The sequence below is a fragment of the Phoenix dactylifera genome, chromosome 8, assembly GCF_051530095.1.
Source record: "Phoenix dactylifera cultivar Ajwa chromosome 8, Ajwa_hap1_PhDact_Kaust_v1.1, whole genome shotgun sequence".
Taxonomy (NCBI): Eukaryota; Viridiplantae; Streptophyta; class Magnoliopsida; order Arecales; family Arecaceae; genus Phoenix; species Phoenix dactylifera.
In genome coordinates this window covers 5,489,344-5,511,687 of record NC_143197.1, presented here as the reverse complement: position 1 = coordinate 5,511,687, position 22,344 = coordinate 5,489,344, and the positions used below count along the sequence as shown (strand labels likewise).

General features: G+C 37.2%; 2 protein-coding genes across 10 annotated transcripts; one reads left to right on the top strand and one right to left on the bottom strand.

Annotated features, from left to right (window-relative positions):
• The first annotated feature begins 1,649 nt into the window (after window positions 1–1,649).
• LOC103702159 (uncharacterized) lies at window positions 1,650–13,481 on the top strand. 6 transcript variants are annotated; one of them, XR_015967833.2, is made up of 6 exons: window positions 1,651–1,801; window positions 1,916–2,040; window positions 2,226–5,429; window positions 10,069–10,341; window positions 11,068–11,494; window positions 11,799–13,481. XR_015967833.2 is itself a non-coding variant. In XM_088702511.2 (5 exons), exons 3-5 carry the CDS (start codon window positions 4,701–4,703, stop codon window positions 11,374–11,376), a joined length of 1,311 nt encoding a protein of 436 aa, XP_088558637.2. In that variant the 5' UTR covers window positions 1,651–1,801; window positions 1,916–2,040; window positions 2,226–4,700; the 3' UTR covers window positions 11,377–11,613. The 6 variants fall into 6 exon arrangements, 4 of the variants coding, with proteins under 4 accessions (XP_008782696.3, XP_088558637.2, XP_089780840.1 ...); XR_015967832.2 differs by having other exon boundaries at window positions 11,711–13,481; XM_088702511.2 differs by lacking the exon at window positions 11,799–13,481 and having other exon boundaries at window positions 11,068–11,613.
• LOC103702158 (V-type proton ATPase subunit E) lies at window positions 12,548–18,569 on the bottom strand. Of its 4 annotated transcripts, XR_015967834.2 has the most exons (7): window positions 18,098–18,569; window positions 16,869–16,969; window positions 16,467–16,623; window positions 16,090–16,245; window positions 14,128–15,972; window positions 13,381–13,480; window positions 12,548–12,903 (listed from the first exon to the last, which is right to left on the bottom strand). XR_015967834.2 is itself a non-coding variant. In XM_008784472.5 (6 exons), exons 1-6 carry the CDS (start codon window positions 18,197–18,199, stop codon window positions 12,868–12,870), a joined length of 693 nt encoding a protein of 230 aa, XP_008782694.3. In that variant the 5' UTR covers window positions 18,200–18,569; the 3' UTR covers window positions 12,548–12,867. The 4 variants fall into 4 exon arrangements, 3 of the variants coding, with proteins under 3 accessions (XP_008782694.3, XP_088558641.2, XP_088558642.2); XM_008784472.5 differs by lacking the exon at window positions 16,090–16,245 and having other exon boundaries at window positions 14,128–14,324; XM_088702516.2 differs by lacking the exons at window positions 12,548–12,903; window positions 13,381–13,480 and having other exon boundaries at window positions 14,183–14,324; window positions 18,098–18,533.
• Between the last annotated feature and the right edge of the window lie 3,775 nt (window positions 18,570–22,344).

Genomic DNA, 22,344 nt, shown 5'->3' with positions numbered 1-22,344 from the left:
GATTGTATGGTTCATTTTTGGAAAACATGTAGATATCTTTTGGTATATAGTTGAAAGTTTCTTTAACTTGTGAGGTCTATTTCCTGCTTCTCTTCTCCTCTGCATTGCTATAACTACTCTTTTTCTCTCCCTCTCTTCCATGCTTGGTGGTTGTAACTACTCTGATCTCAAATGTTCTAATCAATTCACATTTCATGGAATGAAATAAAAAAAGTGGACCTATGGAGAGTGTAATTATCAAATTGTGAATAATAAAAGAAGTGGACCTATATGACAGATGCTTGGTGGTTCACAAGCATCTGTCATATAGCTCATATTCATTTTCTCTAATTTATAATTCAGAAGACTTCATAATTTAGAGTCCAGATGCTTTTCAACTACGAAGCTCTCCACATTTGGGGCCTGCAACTCTTGTTCTAGTCTGATTTTTGCCTGAAGAAAGACAAAACATTTGCACAGATCTTGGTAGACAAATAAACATTTCCACAGATCTCCTGCATTAAAACAAAGAAAAAAAAAATCATATTAGAAAAACAAAGGTATTGTGTATTATTTAAGAGGCCCTTCTCTGAAAATAAAACATGTAATGACCATTATGTCCATCTCCCAAATTTTAGAATGAATTGGATTAAATTACATGATCAACAAAAGAAATTAACCAGATCCACCTATATCCCACACATCTCATAGACACAGATCCAACATCTGGCAAGCAAATAAAATGCATGCGACTAATCTTTAGGGAAGACGAAAGTGAATTTTCACACCTTAACAAAAACTTCGTGCTAGATTTAGCGGCTTTGCAATGGTTAAAAGAAGTAGACTTTGCAAGAAAAGCGCCATATTATTCATTTTTGCAGTTCTCTCCGAAGTTTCCAGCCCCCAGATTCTTTTTTGCTATCACATATCAGTCACCATGGTATTTGTACCGTATTGGTTCCTCACTATATCTGCGCAGATACGGATGAGGTTGTGGAACACTGTCGATGCGTAAATTCTGATTTAACGATCGTTCAAAATCTGAAATGAATAATTTCAACTACAAATATGCTGTGTTTAGGAAGATATATCCTGGGACTTATATATGGCAAGCAGTTTGTTGAGAAAAAATGTCAAAGAGGATGCATCATAATTAACCTAGTCTCTAGCAATTAGTATTTCTGACCTAAATTATTCAACACACTTTGATCCTACTATTTCCAGAGAAAGTGATCTACTAGGACAAGCCAAATTGATGTAATAGAGACTAATTGGTAATGGTAGATTGTGATTTCGCCCTACTAATTGATCAGAAAAAAAAAAAAATATCCATCATCTATACTTCAAAATTAATTAATGCCAAGAAAAATCTCGATAGATATTGCTGTTGAAATATTTTATCGGACGACAAGGAAACATGAAGTTAAATGTTGGATTATGACGTCTCCATCTTGGTCTACAATGGAACGCGAAGTGAGATGTAAGATACGGAGTTGGCAAGATGAGAACCAAGAATCTTTGAGTGGGTAGACTTAATGGCTCAGATCGATTACTTTTCCACATTGTGGGTCACATTTTATTAATGGGTCTCCTTTTTAGGTTTGTTCTTTCATCAGCCACCAGTTAATCTGGTTTAAATATTAAGTATATAAGAAAGGACTTGTGATTAGTTCTTGCGCTAAAGGTTCTCTCATACAAGATGCCTCCAACTAACATGAGTTGCATACTTTCCCTAGCATGGTCATTGCTTATTTTTCTTTTTGATTCATCATAAAATGGACTTCTCTTGAGCAAAAAGAATGTGGTGGACTTCTATTGATAGGTTTGTTTCTCCTTCATATTCTACCTTGCCTAGTATGGTTATTTATACTAGGAACATGACATGCATGAAGAAAGCTCTTGATGAGAAAGACTTTACAAGATTTTGTTGATACAGGGCCACCAACTGAGGAGAGGGATCAAACTAGCATACTGATGGACTTTTTGAAAGATTACCATCAGATCAAAGATGAGACCCCATGGTGGTGTCAAAAACATGTGATGCTTTCCTCCCTCTTTAAGGTATGTTTAGGTAATCCATCAAGTTTAGACTAAATTTTCCAAGCGATCTTTGTTTTGGATAGTCCATTTGGGCATTGACCAATATCAACCTAACACCCTCCCAAGCTCGAACTCCATTGGAGAAAAATAAAATAGTTTTCCATTGATATCTCTCTCTCTCTTTTTTTTTTCCTGCAAACCAACAGACCTGAGGCTGGGACTTAGGGTGAGACTTGGATGGGCCCTTACAAGACTGCAGGCTGGACGACCCTTGCATGCGTCTTTTCTTTCTTCCTCCTTGTTGTCCCAATACTTCATTCTTTTTGAAATCTTTGTCCATGATTGTGTAAAACTTTAGACTGCTTGGTGGCTTGCCTCTCTCATCTATGAAGATGTAAATATGAAACACCTCGAGTTATGACGACACTTTGCTCGTGTCTTGCTGAGATTATATTTGGAGGGAAGGTTCATCCACATTGCTGACTCTGGGTACCAATATGAGTAACAGATGGGAGGAAGATGTATTAGCTAGCAATAAGTGGAAAATATGGATTATAAAGTCTTATGAATATTTCCTTTTAAAAGATCATAGGAAAGATGAAATAGTTAGACAACATGCAAATATAAGCTTTCTTTCAAAAAAAGAAAAGGCTAAATAAACTTGTAGGAAATGAATGGAAGGCATTGAAGAGTATATTTAGATCAATCTTGCCAATAACTCAAGTTAGAAATACTCGAAGCAAATCTAGTTATATTAATCAAAATTAGTGCCTAGGCCCAGAATTGCAATTGGAGCTCCCCCGTGTTTTCTTCAAGAGAGAGAGAGAGAGAGAGAGAGAGAGAGAGAGAGAGAGAGAAGATGAAATGATAGACAAAAACCATAACTATTGAACCTTCTTCTAACCTTTTGGTTTCAATTAATTAAAATGCACCTCTCTCTCTCTCTCTCTCTCTCTCTCTCTCATCTCTCTCTCTTCTTTCATAAGCGACCAACTGAAAAATAAAATAACCAAAATAAACAAATAAAAATATGAAGTAAAAATAGAGAATTTTTTTTAAAAAAATTCACTATTTAGTTTCACTTGAACTTGGATTATATAGCTCCAAAATTTTTCTACTGATTCAAGGATGGTCACTACAATCTCCCCACCAGTTTCTCAGCAAGCACGTGTATCATTGCATATTATATTCCAAGTACAATACATAGAATAACCTAAGGAAAATTTGATCAAACTATAAACTATGTCAAACCCCTCATCCTGTGGAAACAGTGTGATTGATCCAAGAGGATCGCTAAACTCAATATGGATTATTTTGACCACTACAAAAAGAACTGAAAATGGTCTAAAAGTGAGATTCGCTAAGTCATGGAGCCAAAAATGTGTCAAACTTCTGAAGGCCATAACTTGGTCGTATGACGCTCAATTGAGATTAGAGCTAATTATGGGCTGAACCTCAGGCCTAAGCTCTATTCATTTTTAATTAGTCTTCAAGCAGGACCTATGTAAAATTTAACATTTTCTGTACCCAAGCCTGACCATGATCAGCTTAGCTGAGATCATTTTTTTTTTGAAATCAGATAATTTTTCGAGCTCTACAATATGACACCTCCTTCCTAAAAGATACAGTGCACCGACCGATAAGGATTAAATTCCATCATTTAGGCTTCAAAAAGGACTGGTTAAATAAAAAAATTTCTTTTCAAGAAAAAATTTGACCAAACATATCTTTCAATCTGAGAAAAAATAGATAGAGCAATTGAAGATAAAGTTGATGTACAATTAGAGATCTACCTTCTATAAAATTTTAACTTCTTCATAATTATATCCACTAGTCATATCTATATTAGAAATATTGTCTCCTTCCTAGCATAACTAGAGGTTATGCATCATAGTTTGTTATTCACTAAAAAAAAAAAAAAGTAGACCTAAACCCTCCTTTTATCATTTTTTTTATTTTTTTATTTTTTTTGAAAGATTCAAGTTGAATGGATTAAAAAAAATTACTTTATTCTTTTCGATTGGATTAACAATTTACTAATAATACAAGTGATAACGAAGGTCCCATAGCCTCACACTAACCAATAACATGCACCTTCATAGTGGTGCAAAAATGCATCGCAAAGGATGTAGAATCCATTATTCATGTGACCGTTTGCAATAGTCCAATTGAAATGGGTCCTTTGGGAGCAAATAGGTTAACTTTCAATGAGGGACTTATAAGTAAATCTTGGAAAACTTGCCGACTCATCATGAAGCCCGAACTTATAAATAACGGATATAGGAAGGAAGGACTTGAAATTAATTCTGCACAATATATTTCAAGCAACATGAAGTCGGCAAGACCTACCGACTATAAGCTTGTATTTCAAGAACTTATCAGTAGTTTGAATATAATACAGGGACTTCGAGGGTAATTTCTCCCCTAACCTTTGGACCCGAACCGATCGAGCTTCGATTGACGCCGAGCTTGGGCTTCTGACCCCTCGACGCGGATCTGGCTTCTAAACCCTCGCCCTCCGCGCCATGGCTTCTGAACCGATCGAGCTTCGATGGACGCCGATCTTGGGCTTCTAAACCCTCGACGCCGATCTTGGGCTTCTAAACCCTCGACGCCGATCTGGCTTCTGACCCCTCCCCCAACCCTTGGTTCGTTCAATTCCCTCTCGCCTTGCTCTTCTAATGGCAAAGCCTTCCAAACGAATCATCCATGGCTTCCAAAGGATCTGTTCCCACAAAATCCATCCAAATCCTTTGCCCCAAAACCCCATATCTTCTGGCCAGTCTAGGTTCTTCAATTCCAGGCACCTGAGCTCCAATCACTCTTCCAACCATCCGTCGCCCTCAGGAATCTGGAGAGGAGCTTATTCCGGTGAGGTTTTGTCCAAACCCGCATCTCAAAATGGTATCTTTTCTCGTTTCCTCTCCCCGAAGTTCGATTTATGCTCTCCACAGCTTAATAGCTTCAACAAGAATTGCTCTTATGGGAATCTCCCAGCTGGATTTTCGAATTCGAGGCATATGAGCTCCGGAATCCCTATCAAATTACCATCTTTTTCTTCTGGGATCAAGGGGCTTGGTAGGATCAATGAGAATGGGTTCAGATACAGGTTTTCCTCAGTTAAGAATTACAATTCTATCAAGTTTAATGGAAAATTTGGAAATTTGATGGTTGAGAAGCCGTTGTCTTCCGTTTCATCGGCATTCTCGCGGTACCGTGAGGCGGTTGGATTGCAAGTTGAGGCATTTTGGAAGAGAAATTACTTGGTACTTGTGGGGGCTGGGGCAGTAGTCGTCTGCATTGCACTTTGGAGAATCATGTTTGGAGTTGCAAGCATTTTTGTAGGGCTTTCGGAAGGCATGGCCAAGTATGGGTTCCTTGCTTTGGCAACCGCCATGGTAGCTTTTGCTGTGAGTACTTCATTTAACATCTTGTTGCCTAAAGTGTTGAAACTTGGAACAATGTTATGCAGTGAGATTTTTGTATAAAAAATCATAAATGCTATACTTATCTATGGCGATTCAATGCTCTAATTGAATGAAAGTTATAATTTTTAGCGTACTTTAAGATGATTGAGTTGCTACATCCTTGCTTCTGGTGTTTCTTAATTATTTTTTTACACTCTTATTTAGTATGTCATATGTTTGTCGATATTTCAAAGAAACAAGTGGTTTGTTGTTGTTTTTGTTTTCTTTTCTTGATGGTGCATTTGTGCAGTTTTTTTCCCGTTAATAGAGAACATTAAGGACTTGGAAATATAAGCTTTGCATATAAACTGGATCTAGAGAAGTCTAATGAACATGTGGATTTCCATGTGTATACAATCCATGATTTCTCTTTGATGTTAGATGAATATGCACATAGATAATGTGGTTGAGAAACTCTACACAATGATGGTTTTTTTTTTCTTATTATTGTACGTAGAGTCTAAAATAGGATTTTGTAGCAAGTGCAAGAAATATTAGTCAGGCGTAGTCTCTTATTTCTCCATGTTGTTTACTTGGTTTGTTCGAAGTTTTCATAAAAGATCATAGGGCTCGATTGGTTCGTGGGAAGCATTTTTCCTTATAGGAATATGATTTCTGAGAAGCAGATTCCTGAAAAGAGAATACCTGGAAAAGTACTTTTGACATGTTTGGTTGACTATGGAAAAGTGCCAGATTTTCAGAGTGCTTATGTTTGGTTGACAATCCACTTTCCTGAAAAAGTTATATGTAATTCCTATTATACCCTTAATAAAAATTAGGTCTTTAATGCTTTGGATCAAATAAGGATCCTTGATTTGATGTTGAAGGGCCTTTTTGGAAAAAAAATAAAAATATTTCGATTCTCGGATCACGGAAAAGTAACTTTTTCATGTTTCTCATGGAAAATACTTTTTCATGAAACGTGGAAATTATATTCTCACGGGAATACAACTTTTCCATCTCTCTCCTTTGAAAACTCTAACCAAACAAGAGGCATCTCTTTACTTTTCCGTTGACCACACTTTTTCTCCTTCTTTTTCCGCGAACCAAACGAGCCGATAGTGATACAGTGAATGATTTCATTGGAAGAGAGAGTTAAAGCTTGGATGAAGAGCATAACTCAGTATATTTTGACTTGAAGATGCAGAGTACCCTATTTGCTTCCCTCAATTTTGTGATATTGCATCTAAAAGACAAAAAGTGACGAAATATTAGATGGTCATTTTTATGGGTGAGAGGGTGATAAATGTGAAGATGTCTGGGTTTTTTGGTAAAGAATATTTTGTAGGGGAAAGTTAGGAATGCTATCTTCTCTTTTTCTTTTCTTTTCCTGTTTTCCATTTGTTATATTTAAGCTTAGAGATGGGAGTCTTCTTACACTGTTTCATGGTTTCTTGCAAGCGTGGAACAATCATCATAATTTGGAGAAAAGGAAATTGGATCTGCTTGAACCATTCACAATTCAAGCTTTGAAATGTTGTCTTTAGAGGAGAGGCGTGAAAACTAAGACCTTTTTCTGAGCTGATGAATCACTGAATACTCTCAGTGCAATTGCAGCCTATGTTGGACATTTAATTGCATGCTTCTCTCCTGATTGAAAACTATAGATTGGTGACTTCAAGGACTTAGGCAGTAGTGGTGCTGGGCTTATTGGACGCAGCCTAGCACGTGCCAAGATTTGCTGATTTTTTTTAAAAAAGAAAAAGGGACATAATATTCTTTTTAATTTAAGAAATATTATAAAAATCATAAATGGGTGTTCTGCTGAGTGCTGACATGTGCCAAATGCCAGTACTTGCTTGGCATGGGCCAACAGTTGGAACCTAGGGTGACCTTATGCTCTTACTGTAAAGAATATATTATTGTTGTCAGTATTCATAAGTTTCATCTATGCGAACAGTTCAAACAATCATCCTTGTAGGCACTTGAGCGTGCATGACAATAACTTAAGGATTCTGGTATCTCATCTTCTGATTTTTATGTTGGACCTCCAATACTGGAAGCTCGATTGCTAATTGAACTTGACTATGAAGTTGGTTTTAGATGGAATGGCAAACTGATAGGCCCAATTAGTGGTGCGACTCATTTGGGATCAAGTTTGGATTATGTGATGGTTAGTCACAGGTCAAAATGAGACCTCAACACAAAGACCTAATAGAAAGGTGATGTCTAATGTTAGTATGTCATGGGCTTGTTAGCCATTATTAGCATGTATGCCATGGATACTAGTCACAATTTCTAGAACTTAACAACCCACACATCTGATAATACAATTTGCAAATGTGTCTCCCTTTGTCTCATTCCCGTGCCACATCTTTCAACCACCTCTTTGCATTATAATTAGAAAAAGATTTCCCCTCTTTATTATTGTCTACCTCATTCCTAAGGCATAATATAATGAACTTGTTATCTAGGTCTCAAAATTCAACTCAAATCTGGTATATAGATGGTGAATTTTACTCAAGGGAAAATGATGGTCTCCATGGGTGTGCACACAATTTGAATTTTATCTTGCTTGCCCTTGACTGCAGAGTGGTAAGGCTTGATATGCTTCTTTCTTTTTCCTCCACTTTCATATGTCTTTTATGATATTTCTTTTCTATAAGTTTTTCTTATTTGACTATTCTGCCCTAACTTTTGTTGCCACTTTTTCCCCTGGATAACTGACAAGTGGAAAATGAGATTCTTCAGTGCTTAGAAGGAGGTGGAAAAAATCAGTTTTACTTACATGTTTCGTAGGTTGAGAAAGATTTGATGAGCGAACAGATGGATTTGTGCATGGGACTTGGACCTCACCACCATGGAAAAGATAGACGTTTATTATATCTGTTTTTTCAGTAGACTACGACTGACACATTTTGTGCCTACATGGGCATACTGGAGTATAGTTAATAGATGATTCTCATTATGATTTGGATGTGATATTGTGTGCACTCCTTTACAGTTGATTCCTTTCATCATTTTCTTATCCTTTGCTCTTCCTTTCTCAGTTATATGATAAGGCCCTAGCAGAAATATTAAAAGAATTAGAAGTTACATGAAATTTGAGGTTCCAATGCGTACCGTAAAGTACAAAGGGAACTCACTGGTCATCTCATGTTTGGCTAAAAATATTGTTGAATGCAATTCCATCAACCTTCTAAGCAAGAATTTGGCTATGTATTTGAAGAATGAAATGCAATATCATCATATTGAAAGGCTAGTGTAGCATGCCTTTCTTAGCTCATGTCTTGGCTCTATGCCATGACATCACCTTGTTCAAACCCTTCATGGCCTCAATGTCTGGTAAATGCTAGACTGCCCACTCTACTTCTTCTACAATTTGGAGTGCTAACAGTTCTGGATGGCTCACTTATATCAAACTTTTAATGGAACTCGAGCATATTGATCAATCATACATATTTCTCCCCTATTCTAAACAATGTTGGCTGGAGATCTCCACGCGTGCTCTCTTTCACATCTCCAAAGTCAAAAGGAACATATGCTCCCTGGACCCACTCATAATATGTCCATTTCCTTCCATTTTCATTTGTACTTTTATCATTATGCGCTAGTCTATTTGGTGCATGGATTCTGCATTATATTGTTGATACAAATCCCGTGTTAATTGTGTCCGACTTGCCAAGCTGCTAAAATGTTGTGCCGATGCTTATTGCCCCGTAACGGGCATACCGTACCATACCCTAACAGAACCAACATTCTGTATGCAGAGTGTACCGAGTGTCAGTATGCTGAACCGAACCATACCAAGCATACGGATAGTGTAACGACATGGTGCCACTAGGGGTCCAAGTACTGAGATTGTGGACCTTGGTAAAGGCTTTTGGTGTTAATATGAATCTTTCCTTCACCACATTTCATGATCTCAATGATATTCTGATTGCTTTGCTTTATTTTCAAAAAATTAAGTTATTGTTTGCCAAATTTGGTACCTGGAATATTGGTACTATTTGTCTTCTTATTTCTTTTCTTTTAATAGGGATGGATTAGCTTGCTTACTACATCAATTCACTTGGTTATGTACATGACAATTTGATTCATCTTTCTTTCTTTTTTATTGTGGAGGAACACTGTCTTCTAAGCAATATGTAATCTCATGGCACTCATGAAACTCCATCTTCTTTTTTACTTGTGTGTTTGTCAGAGAAATAACTATGTATTAGAGGTTTGTACTGTTTTTGGTAAATCTAAATTGGATTACTTTAAAGCAACTGTTAAAGGAATATGCTAGGCCTTCTCATTGTGTAATAGTGGTTAAAATAGTTCAATATTACCCTTTCTACATTTTGAGACAGTAAATTTTCTCTAGGTTGCTATTTCCTAGTGCGTCAAAATTTTGAGCTTTGAAATACCAGTAGCAGGGCAAGAAAGTAATATTTTTGTTACATGGAAGAAGCTTGTGGTTTCTTGAATATTTTTTCCCTGATCTTATGGAGTATGAATGAACAAATTTATATAGGCCTTTCATGTGACACCTTGAGATGGTGTGATGTAATTTCTGGATTTCTAGCTGCAGCTATGTCATTTCCAGATAGCGGCATGACTTCAACATTGATTTAAGCTTCTTCTTGCTTTTTTCTAGGGCTTGTATCTTCGTTCAAGATTCACTATCAATCCAGACAAAATTTACAGAATGGCAATGAGGAAGTTGAACACATCTGCCGGGATTCTTGAGGTGATGGGTGCCCCTCTAACTGGGACAGATGTGAGAGCTTATGTTATGTCTGGAGGTGGGCCTAGATTGAAGAACTTTAAGCTTAAGTTTGGTGGCAAGCGGTGTTTCCTCATTTTCCCCATCAAAGGATCTGAAAGGAGGGGATTAGTAAGTGTTGAGGTCAAGAAGAAAAAAGGCCAGGTAACTTTCTACTTCTTTTTTAACATTACACAAAAAAGTAATCTATTAATATCTGGAATTTCTGCCATTGAACTTCTATTTACAACCACAGACCATCAAATCTGTCCGAGTATTGAACTTATGAATCTAACTATATTGGGTGAGTGCCAAATAATAACAAATCTATGAATTAACGAGAAGTTAGATCTTAAATGTCTTTGATTTGGTTAAGCAGTCACTTCCATCACCTGCTTCTCGGGGCCTGTATTCTATTGCATATTGTTGCATGTCATGCTTCTTTACATAGGATAATTTTAAAGGAAATATGGATCTCATGTAGGGGGACTGTACTGAGACATAGATGCATGTTCCTGGTATTGCTCTTTCTGTCCTTTTTTTTTCATGTCTCTTAAATTGGTGAGGAAACACCAAATTGGACTATTTTGACTAGAAGTGCATTTAAGATTTTAAAGAGAGAGGCATATATAGGTTAGTCACTCTAAAGAAGCTTGTTTAGTCTTTCACCATCTTTACGGCTGTTTCACAAAAGTGGGTGGCAGATGGTAGTGGCATTGGAAGTGATTCAGTTTAGAGAAACAATTTCTGACCAGTGCAGGTTAAACCTATGTCATTTGCTAAAGAATACCAGTATCCATCCAATAAAGAGATTACCAGCAAAATATTCAAGTTCCTTATGCCTAGTTGTCTGATAACATTTTAACCTGACAATGATGTTCTTTGATGCAGTACGACATGAAACTACTTGCAGTTGATATACCAATGGCATCAGGGCCTGATCAGCGGCTGTTTCTAGTTGGCAATGACAAAGAATACCAAGTTGGTGGGGGTTTGATATCTGAACTAAGGGACCCCATAGTAAAAGCAATGGCTGCAGAGAAGGAGTTTGAAGATCTCGATGAAAAGGAGGAGGAAGAAGATGCAATTAGAGAGCAAGAGGAGGCACAAAGAAGGCAGCATGAGGAAAAAGAAAGAGCACTTGCAGAGGAAGAAAGAAAACGGCGTGAGGCAGAGATGCTAGTACAAAGTAGCCCTTAGAAGTGATGGATGTTCTTGTTGTGCCTTTTTCCGGATACAAAACAACGGCATGCTCCTTGTTAAGAGAACGGAATGTCGGATCATATCACAAAGGCTTCGGCCAAAGAAGCCTGAAAAGGTTTTTCTCATCTCTTTTTTCTTATCCGTGTCATAGGGATAATGGTTTTATCACTCATGAAGCATTAAAGCATACAAAGCATTACATAAATTCAGTCCCAGAATATTAGATTTTTGCAACTTCTTAAGCTTGTTTTTAATATTTTCACGCGATCTTGACTAAAGGATATAGCATTTTACATTGACACGAATCTAAATCTTCAGTATTTAAAAATAGGGAACGTCTTGTTCTGCATGGTTCTATGTCATATATTATCTTGCTCTGGTGATTTCATTACCTGATCAATCCAAGCCGTATGTGCTAGTGCGATACAAGTGGCACGGCACCGCCAACAACTAAAATGGCAAGGACTCAAGAATGAACCTGCAGGTAAGGCACAAGCATCATGAATTTTCTTTTATTTCAAAGAAATATTCAGAATTCATGTAACCAGCCAACATAACAGTGAGTGTTAGTTTGGGGTGGTTTTTTTTTTTTAATGTCCTTTGGTCAGAATTTTCTATTAAGATCCAGAGAAATGTCCTTGGTTACGCTCCCCTCCCATAATTGAGCCAAGCAAGCTGGTACTAGCAGTCCTATCCTGCAAGCTAAGCGGCCACTCTTTGCTTCACCCAACCGTGGACGCCTTGCACAAAAGATGTGAAAAAAAAGGCGTTTAGGTACGCCTTTCTTAAGGCTGAAGACAATTACTTAATTAGTCTAGGCTGTTCCCTGTAAAGACTGCATACATTAAATCTGTGATACTTCTTGTAGTCATATCCTAGTCTGATCAATTAGGTAGTAATATGTTAACAAGAATCCCAAAATCTTTGACATTCTTTGGAACTAATTTGCTCCCATAACACATGTTCAGAAATTTTCACTTAAGAATATTCTTCGTTCAATTTTAACTGTAAGCAGCTGCATCATCTGAGAGATTTTATTTGCTCTCGAAGAACACATTTTTGGAATAATATGGCTTTGCACCTTGTTAATTTGATCTAAATTTAATAGCTGCATCATTGGAGAATTTCTTCAAATGGTTGCAGCAGAAAAAAATATTTGATTCCAAGATTCAGGAGCCACAAGCAATATATAAATTTTCTCCTTGAGTTCTACCAATGATCAAAACATTTCAAGCAAAACAACTGATACAGCAATGGCATCCGACCAGCGATTTGGGCCCCTTTTCCACAAAGACAAGGGAATTGAAGGGTCCTTATTCAGACAATGGACCATCCATGGACTTGCAAACGTGCAAGGCCATATGGCGAAACCAATTACAATAAAAACATGTATTAACTATAATTTCTCTGCCCTTTTGATAATACACTAGAAGTTTGAGAGAGCGCATGGGATCTCTTATTACAGATGAAAGGGCAGATACAGACTAATCAGGTGGCGATCTTTCCAAAAAGGCACTTCCGGATCTGCAAGAAAGCAACCGTATAGTATTTATTAACGAAAAATGAACATAATGCAAACATTGGAGAAAATTGTACTATACATTTCATCTCAATGTATTTTTTTAAGTAATAAAAATAATCCAGTGTCACTTAAAGGTACCATATCTAGCAGAACCAATGAAAAAAGCAGAGCGAAACAAACCCATCTGAATGCCAAATGTATTGCACACCAAAATTCAGGCCAACAGACTGCATTTAGAGGCTGATTTTATTTTTATTTTTTTCCATAGAAAACGTCTACAGACAACTCTGAATTTACAGTACTTCAAAGAGAACAAACCACCAGAGCTGAAAGTTGGGTAAAGAGATGAATTCGATGGCAACAAAATCATAAATAGATTGCTAAAAATTTCAGTTATAACATTTCCCTGTGTGCCATAGGTTTGAAATTTCTATTGTTTGCTACAGACATCACTAATAATCGGCAATCCCAGGACATACCTCAGGCAGTTTCTGTCTGAAAACAACATCCAGTCTGGCATCTAGAGTGTTCTCGCAGACAATTTTCCCATCTCGTAAAGCCAAAACGACACCTCCGGAGCTATTAAAGATAAAGGGCATACAAAAAGATTATGTAAATTGCATGAAGTATGAGATAGAAGCCACCCTTCAAAAAAAAAAAAAATGATAGATGCACATGCTGTAATCACGAGCTTAAAAACTACCAAAATGGCTAATGAACTATGATAGGAAAGTTATGGAAATTGTAACATAGTTCAATAAATCAATTCGAACATTGAATATGACTTTTCATTCCAGAAATCATAATAGAACCGTGTTATTTGAACAAGGGAAGAATCGAGCATATAGTGTAGTATGACACCTCAAAGCTAATTTTAGTATGTTGTTAAGCTAAGCAAATCTAGTTTTATACTGTCAGTGATCATAAGGCAAATACAACTTCCTATTTTCAAATTCGAATTTTATTGTTTAAGAATTTTAATCTAGCAAGGACTGACAGCAAGCACAAATCTTTTTCCATCAAAACTGGAATTTAGGTTATGTTGAAACTTGCAAGAACGATAGGGGCAAATATCAGCTTTAAGAATCCTCCATGTGGCGATCATGAAGCACATGGAGATCCAGTTATATCACCCTGGAGTTGGATGCTACCTAATACTTCTAATGGACATTGCATTTAACCTGTATATTGCTAAACTGAAGCATAATGAGCAATCAGGAAATTACCAGAAAAGACCATGATCCTCATAATCTGTTGGAGGTGGTGGAAGATACACACGCTCATCAATGGTAATTTCTGGAGGATAAACTTCTGCTTTCTCTGCATATTCTTGCTTTGCTTCCTCCAAGATGGATTCAACCAAGTCATGATCTATTTCTCTGCAACGCAACAATACTGCTGGCTCCTTTAAGCGTAGTAAACTCTGAGATTGCAATACAACAATCCAATTATTAATTCATTTTGAAAACAGACAGAAGAAGGGGAAAAGTGAAAAAAAAAGCGAATGTTTATTGCCAAAAGATCACATCTCAGCCTTAAATTTACTTGATTAAGAACTACCAGGCGAGCTAAAATTACTAACATAAAAGGACTTCTTACAACCTTCAGGTCCTTCAGCTCTTCTATATTTTGTCATTTCATATACTCAAAATCAGACATTCTACGCATCTTCCCTGAATTCTTCTCACTAAGGTGAGATTACAATGGGCCTTAGCACAATGATAAGGTTGCTCCATTGTGACCTGGAGGTCACGAGTTTGAAATCTGGAAGCAACCTCTCCGTGCATAGGGTAAGGCTGCGCAAATCTGACCTTCCCCGGACCATGCAATAGCAGGAGCCTCATATAGGGCCGGCCTTTTTTTTACATTGCCGCTATCCAATTTAATAAGAAATCTATGTCATAAAAGGCACAAAGAAGATATATCAAAATATTTAATATTATTTATCTCAAGGATCTTAGAAACATGTTTATCTTTCATGTAGGCCCACCATCACTACCGATCATATGCAGGATGTCTCCTCTGTATCAGAAAGTAGATTGTCCATGACATTTGCAGAGTTCTAGGGAGCTTAAGCCACTGCTAGTGCAGGCATGTTGCAACTCATCAACTTCTGCACAAAAAGTGAGTTCTCATAGGTGTGATTTATTACTCTCCATATCATTATCATCTCAGGTTGACCATCCAAATAACCATTTCAGCCATTGGATCTAAATTACATTTCTTAAACCTCTGCAATACCCAATAATCAGGCCAATAATTACAATTGAATTTTAGTCTCTTCTCATGATTTTTTCGGTTAAATGTGTGAAGAAAAATAAAGGTCTTAATAAGTCATCTTCCTAGGATAGCTAACTTAGGATTATGAACATAAGATGAAATTGATTTGACTAATTTTACATTCTTCAAAATTACATTTTTCTTAAAAACATGGTGACTTAATTTTTTTTCTTTTATGAGCACAGCTCATTATATAATAGGTGAACCCACAACTTGATTCACTGACAGACTCTAATCATGACCCACGAAATAAGAATTACTTGTATAAATCCACTAGGTTGTACCAGACAACAGATTTGTATTCGAAGAAAGGAACCACATAAGTTGACCTCCATCTTTTCTTCCACCACCACAAGTATTCTTTGGAATTTGAACCCTCATTGAATATTCTTCCATCAGTTTTCTAGTAGAACCATCTATTTTTCACACTTTGTCAAATTGCTTGACAGCATTCGTCTAATCCAAGTTATAATTGAAGATCAGTAACCTTTCTTGAATTTCTTAATCTTCATAAAAGTTTAAGCAAAAATATTATTTGTTTATATTCAGATGAAAGGTATGATACACATCATTTCATCAAACTAGTGTTTTCTTTCAGTTTGCACCACATTATGATTCTACAAGAAATTCTACTTAAGGAAATTGAAATATATGAATGGCTAACAAACCAAAAAAATACTATATAAAATACTCAAGTTGGAACAAAGAATTCCCTGTAATATAACCAAGCAGCCTGACCCTCGAGATTCAACAGATATCTGAAAATATGAGCCAACTAAAAAGAGCACCTTCTGAGAAATCCCTCAATACAACAAAAAACATTTGTAAGATGGACATACTTGACATATTCTCATAACTCCAAAATATCAGGATTCACATCTAAGATATCCAAGCACCATGATACTTACTCTATTGCTGATCTAGGATATCCAAGAATGCCAGCATTATCATATAATATGCGACTTGTTATGTTGCTTTGTAAGACAATATATATGGAAACTCAAACTCATAGGATCCAAAAGAAAATCTCCCCAGGACAGCCATAAGAATCTGAAAATACAAAACTGTCTCCAATAGTCAGATATTTAACAGCATTTATTGGCATAATTGGAGGAGTTGAAATATTAATGCTACAGAAGATCAAAATTTTTTAACATGAAATTCACGAACAATAAAACATAAATCAAGCTTATATTATGTACCTTTATTTAAGAAATACAATTATTCCATCAGAAATAGCCAATCTTTTCCATAATAATGCATAAAGAAGATGACTACAGCTTACCTGTACCGTCAGATTTTTCAGAAGCATTCCGTAAGCCTCTGAGTCATCAGAAACATGAAAAAGCTCCTTGCTAGCAGAGTTCTCCATGGAATTAACCAGATCATCCTGGGATTGCAGAACTTTGATACGTGATGCATTTAACTGCATTGAGTACTCACTGCCAAGAAAGTTGATTCCATGATATCAGGAAAGTGGTCACTAAATATCCAGTGGCACAAAGAAACCAGGTGTTTAGAAAGTTAGCATCGGAATAGTATACTCAAGCCCATGGCATAGGCCATAGTTGTAAATCTTGTTTTTCCTATTAGCTGCTTTGCACTGACACTAGCAACGGCTTCAACAACAGAAGCCCTCTTATTGCCTTTTTAATAGAGTCTACAACGGTGAATAGCAACAACTTACATTTTTCTACGAACTTCCACCTGTTTTTCTTTTCGCTCATACTCTTGCCGAATTTTTTTCTTTTCAGCTTCAACAAACTTTAATTTCTCTATGTTGAATTCCTGCAGAGACAGAAAAACCTGTTTAAGACTCAAGGACAATCAATGAGAATTTGCATATATTACTCTTAAATTTGAAACTTATGCCAAGAATAATCTGCATTCGTATTATTGATGAAAGATGCTTCCTGAAAAATTTTACACACAACTGACAACATTCTGATCGATTAGCAGCTATCCAAGAACAGCATGCTAGAAATAAGAGAGTTGATTGGAAAAATTCTGCTTTGCATTTATCCATTTCAAATATTAAAAATAAAGGATATCAAGATCTTGTACCAAAAAAAAGGGATATCACGATCTCCTTGGAAAAGGAGCACAAACCCTTTTAATATGTGAAATCTATGATAGATGAGCTTGCTAACCTATCCTAATCGAAGTGTTACCATTACTGAATAGCTTCATATTGCAGGCTCACAAACTTTGTATCTATGTTACGATTACATAGAATTAAGACCCACATTTGTATCGATCTGGTCAGACTCCAACTCAATCTTTTTAGCCCTCTTTCCAAACCATGAAGTGGGCACCAAAACTCAAAACTGGTCATCGAAACATTGGTTTTCATGATAAGCAGATAGGCCAAAAAGATCATAATAACAGTCATAACTCATAAAAGCCATTATTTGACACAACTGGTGCTCATGAAATTATATGTTATTTCATCAAAAAAAATTCTAAAATATATGCACTAATATCATCTTCAAACCAGAAGAAGTATTCCAATACAAAGCATCCGTAACACAACTAGTTAAGCATCAGAAGCCATTACATGTCATTGTAATATGTGATAAACGGCCGACAAGCAATATAACAATTCAAAAATAAGTTTTTTAAAAATATTCTTAGCCAACGCCTGGTGACAGTCTGCTACGACGACATTAGTAGAACCACGTGACCATTACTCGGAAGAGTGTCGACCACTTATATCCAATTAAACCAAAACTAATACTAAAAATCGAAAATCTCACACGAAATCGTATCCAATGAAGCGATTACGATTAAAAAATAAATAAATAAAAACTAAAAACAGCATAATTTATTAATAAAAAGAAGAATCGTGTCCCATAGATTAAATAATTTTCTTGGAGAAAATCGAAATAAAATTGAGAGCCTCCAAAATTAATAGACCTCTTCGGCGGAGACGGAGATCTCATTGGCTTTCTCCTCGGCCTCCTGCCGGATGAATCGAACCATCTGTTCGATCTGCTTCGAGACATCCGCCTCGTTCATCGTGCCCTCCCTTCTCTCTCGCGCCCAGATGAGAAAAAAAAAAAAAAAAAAACTAGGGTTTCTCCTCTTCTCTTCTTTTCTTGGGTTTAATAAGAGGAGAGAGAAGTCCTCTTCTTGCTATATTAGAAGCGGCGGAAAAAATAGCAACAAGAACCTATAATGGAAGGAAGACGGTGCGGCGGTAAGAGTGTGCTTCGCCAGTTTACTCAGCGCCCTTATCCAGTCCGACGTGGTAGGATGGTATTGGTCCTGTTCATGGTAAGTATACGCGTATGTCAATATTGTGCCGCTAATCAGACGCCACGTCGGATGCCATTGGTAAGGGAGCGGCCTCCCGGGAGCAGCGGGACTGAACGCGACGGGGCTGCCGATTGCGGGAAAAAAAGGGAACTGGGCTGAGCCATGAAATTGGCGCTGAATGTTTACACTGGACACGATTCTTGAAGTCCACCTGCGTCGCATCCACCACCTCAAGCAGACGTTCTGTTGTTCGATGGACCCTCGGTGATTGGGATACAGAGTTTGCGGACAAAACTCATCCAAAAGAAAAACTCTTTAAGATTTGTGTTCGGTTCGTGATCGCTCGTAAACAGCTTTATATGCTTGCATGGTCTTTGGAACATGCGGACTTCCCCTTCCTCTAGTTAGGATCGCCGAGGAAGGATGCATTTGGAAATGTCTTGTTGCTGAGTTCAATTGTATTCTATCATTCTAAGAAAAGGGACTGGAGATAATGGAAAAAGTAATGAATTCCAAACATTTTTTGCTGCAAAAATCTTTAATTGATCTCTGTTTCAGTGGTCCGAATATTCATGTGGTGCAACAACAGAGATGGCTTTGCAAGAATATAGGAGAGGCTGGACCAAGTTTTTGTTTTTTTGGTACAATGGATCCAGTTATTGTCAATAGAAGTTGGTCGTTCAATTTTCCTACAGCCACTATAAAATATCTGCAAAGAGTGAGTTCTGATCATTATCCTCCATTGTTAGCAACAGAAGCAGGTTTGCAAGGGTCAACTTCCTCTAGATTCGGAAATATATTTGGTTATCTTACAAAGAGTCGTGGAACATGTTCGTTCGGCTTCGCATATTCCTACTACTGGATTAGTAACGTTTAAGGTAGTTTGGAAGTTACAAAACACGAAAAATGGGCTCTTAAGGCATGGAATAGATTAATGGTTCAAGAAATCTTTCAGAGACGAAGAGATTAATATGATGCAACAAGATGAAGCTGATAATGAAGGTTTATCACAAGAAAAGTTTCAACATCTTCATGCTATAGTTGCAGGGTATCATAGATTATTAAGGCAAGAGGAGGCATTGCGGTCTCAAAAATCTAAGGTGCAGTGGGTATGAAATGGTGATCAAATCACAGTTTTTTCATAAAATAATTGTTGGCAGGCGAAGACATTATCGGATTAATTGTATTTTAAATCATGCAGGAAGAATCAGAGGTAAATTCCGTAATTTTTCGTGTCTAGATGGACCCAAAATGTGATATGGGAGTCCCGATATTTACCTCCACCAAGCAAGATGATCAGATTGAATTACACTCTATGGTCATTGAGATAGACCTTGTGAAGCTTTAAGATCATTGATTTCAAATAATGCTCCGAGACCTGATGGCTTTTGGGCAACTTTCTTTAATAACTATTGGACTATTATTAGTGCAAACATTGCTTGTGCTGTCAAGTATTTCTTTACGTCGGGGCAGACACTGAATACCTGGAATGCAACATTCATGGCTTTGATTCCTAAGTGTAATAATCCTACTTTGCCATCCCATTACTGACCAATTAATTTGTGCAACGCCTTGTACAAGCTAGTTGCCAACATTTGACTTTTTGAGACTTAAAATGGTGATGCATAAGTTGATCTTAGCTGAACAATCTACCTTTGTAGCCGGTCAGAGTATCTCAAATAATATAATTTTGCCTCTCACAAGGCAATCCATTCTTTGCACCAAGCTTCTGCCAAGAATCCATTAATGGCTATAAAATTGGATATCAAGCAAGCACATGCTAGTGTCAGTTGGGGATATCTTGATGTGGTATTATGACATTATGTTTTTTCCTGAAGCACTGAATTAGATGGATAAATGGCTGTACTCATCATCCTTCTTTTTCAGTTCTTGTCAACAGATCACCTACAGATTCTTCGATCCTCGATGGCTCTATATGTCTTGGGAACCGGCTTTCATGCTACCTGTTTATCATGAGTGCTGAAATGATGTCTGAGGTGACCAAAAGAGAGGTTGAAGCTGAAGTATTGACGGCCTGAAACCAAATATATAGAGCAAATCCAGCATTTAGCCATTTTGTTTTTGCAAATGACTGCTTGATAAGTTTGCGTTACTTTTAGTCCCAAGGCACAAACATCCCTCATCCATGAGTTGACTGCTTGGTATCTTTGGAAAGTGCCTTTGAAGAGTCTCAGGCTGAACCTACATGACTTACCGAGGATCGTATCGGCCAGAGACTTGATTCATGGAAATGGAGGTCCACAAGTTTTACAGGGTGACTGACTGAATCTATTATTTGCGAAACTCCTATTCCCATTCTTTCTAATATCTCTGTGCCGAAATTTCTTGAATTGGCTAAGCAGAATCATACTATGTTTCCTTGGGGCCATGAATCCAATTGTCGAAAGCTGCGCACTATTACTTGGTCAACTATTTGCAAACCTAAGTCTCTAGGAGGCTTTGGAATATCTAATGTGCAGACTTGGTGGTTTTCTTTGCTTAGCAAAATTGCAGGACTCATGGTTCTCTCTTGATTCTTTACTTCTCAGTGCATTATCAGCAAAGTATTATTTCCAACGAGATTGGTGTAATTATCGTCCTCCCGCTATATGTTCAGGAATATGGGCAAGCATCTGGATGGTAACTACAGATGGTCAATAGGTTTAGGTGAAAGGATTTGTATTTACACCTAGCCATGGTTATCAAATGTTCCTCTTTCTAAGATGGCCGTTTTTTGCAATAAGGAACTATTGGCTAGTCATTCCATGGCCAATCATGTCATTCTTGACTATAGGAAATGGAATTAAATCTCTTAATTTAATGCTTCCTTGTGCCAATTGTGGATCAGATCCTTAATATTCCCATTGCAAAACATGGAGATGCAGATATTCTTTGCGGGGGAAGAAGGTCTCATATCTAAAATTAAAGTGCAAGAAGTATGTGAAAGTTTCTTACCTTATGACTCAAGAACTAATGTCTCCTTCAATTGGATTTGAAAAGCTCAAACACATACTAGAGCTTGCTGTTGTCCATGGAAACTGAATTGGGAGCATTTACCAACATCGGAGTTGCTTGCCACCTGTGGAACATCAGCCCCAATTTGTCATGGGTGCAATGAGGCTATTGAATCAATTGATCATCTTTTCTTTGCCTACGAGGTGATGAGTTTCAGGATAAATCGCTTCTTATCAGTGTGTCTTAATTTGCAAACTGGGACGGTGCTAGGAAGTACCTTTCAGTGAATCAATCAACCACTTAAACAGACACAGTCTGTCAAATTATTCCAGTAAGAGGATACCAGTACAATGCAGGCCGAGACATATATCTGCACTAGTACGAAAGAGTGATTTGATACATATAGAAGGAAAGAGATATAGAGGTAGACTGAAAATCATATGAGATATAGTAAGCAAAAACTTGATATCTCAACATCTCTCAAAAAATATCTCTGAGCAGAATGGAATGGAGGAAAATAATTAATGTAGCCGACACCAACTAGTTTGAGATAAAGGTTGAGTTGTGTCGAGGTCCAGCAACAACTATCAATCATGCTATGGAGTATTTAGACTCTTTAACACATTTTGTGCATCCATGAGTTGGGGTCACTGGGATAGCACTCTCCACACCCAGACCATGGGTTCCTATACAACAAAATATGTTGCTTGGCAATCCTCACAACCGGATGTTCTTAGAATTAATTTTTATGGCTTGGTTAAAACTTCCATCTTCTGTTATAGTTCGTGATCACCCTGCAGATCTTTGCTTGCGGGATCGACACCACAGCAGACCTCCCTTGTCACAAGCTCCAAACTATCTGAAGCTTGTCATGGAGTTCATGCTATTATTACCATTCTTGGAGCTAATCGTCTGGTTTTGGAAGGAATTCTAGCACCATTGTATCATGG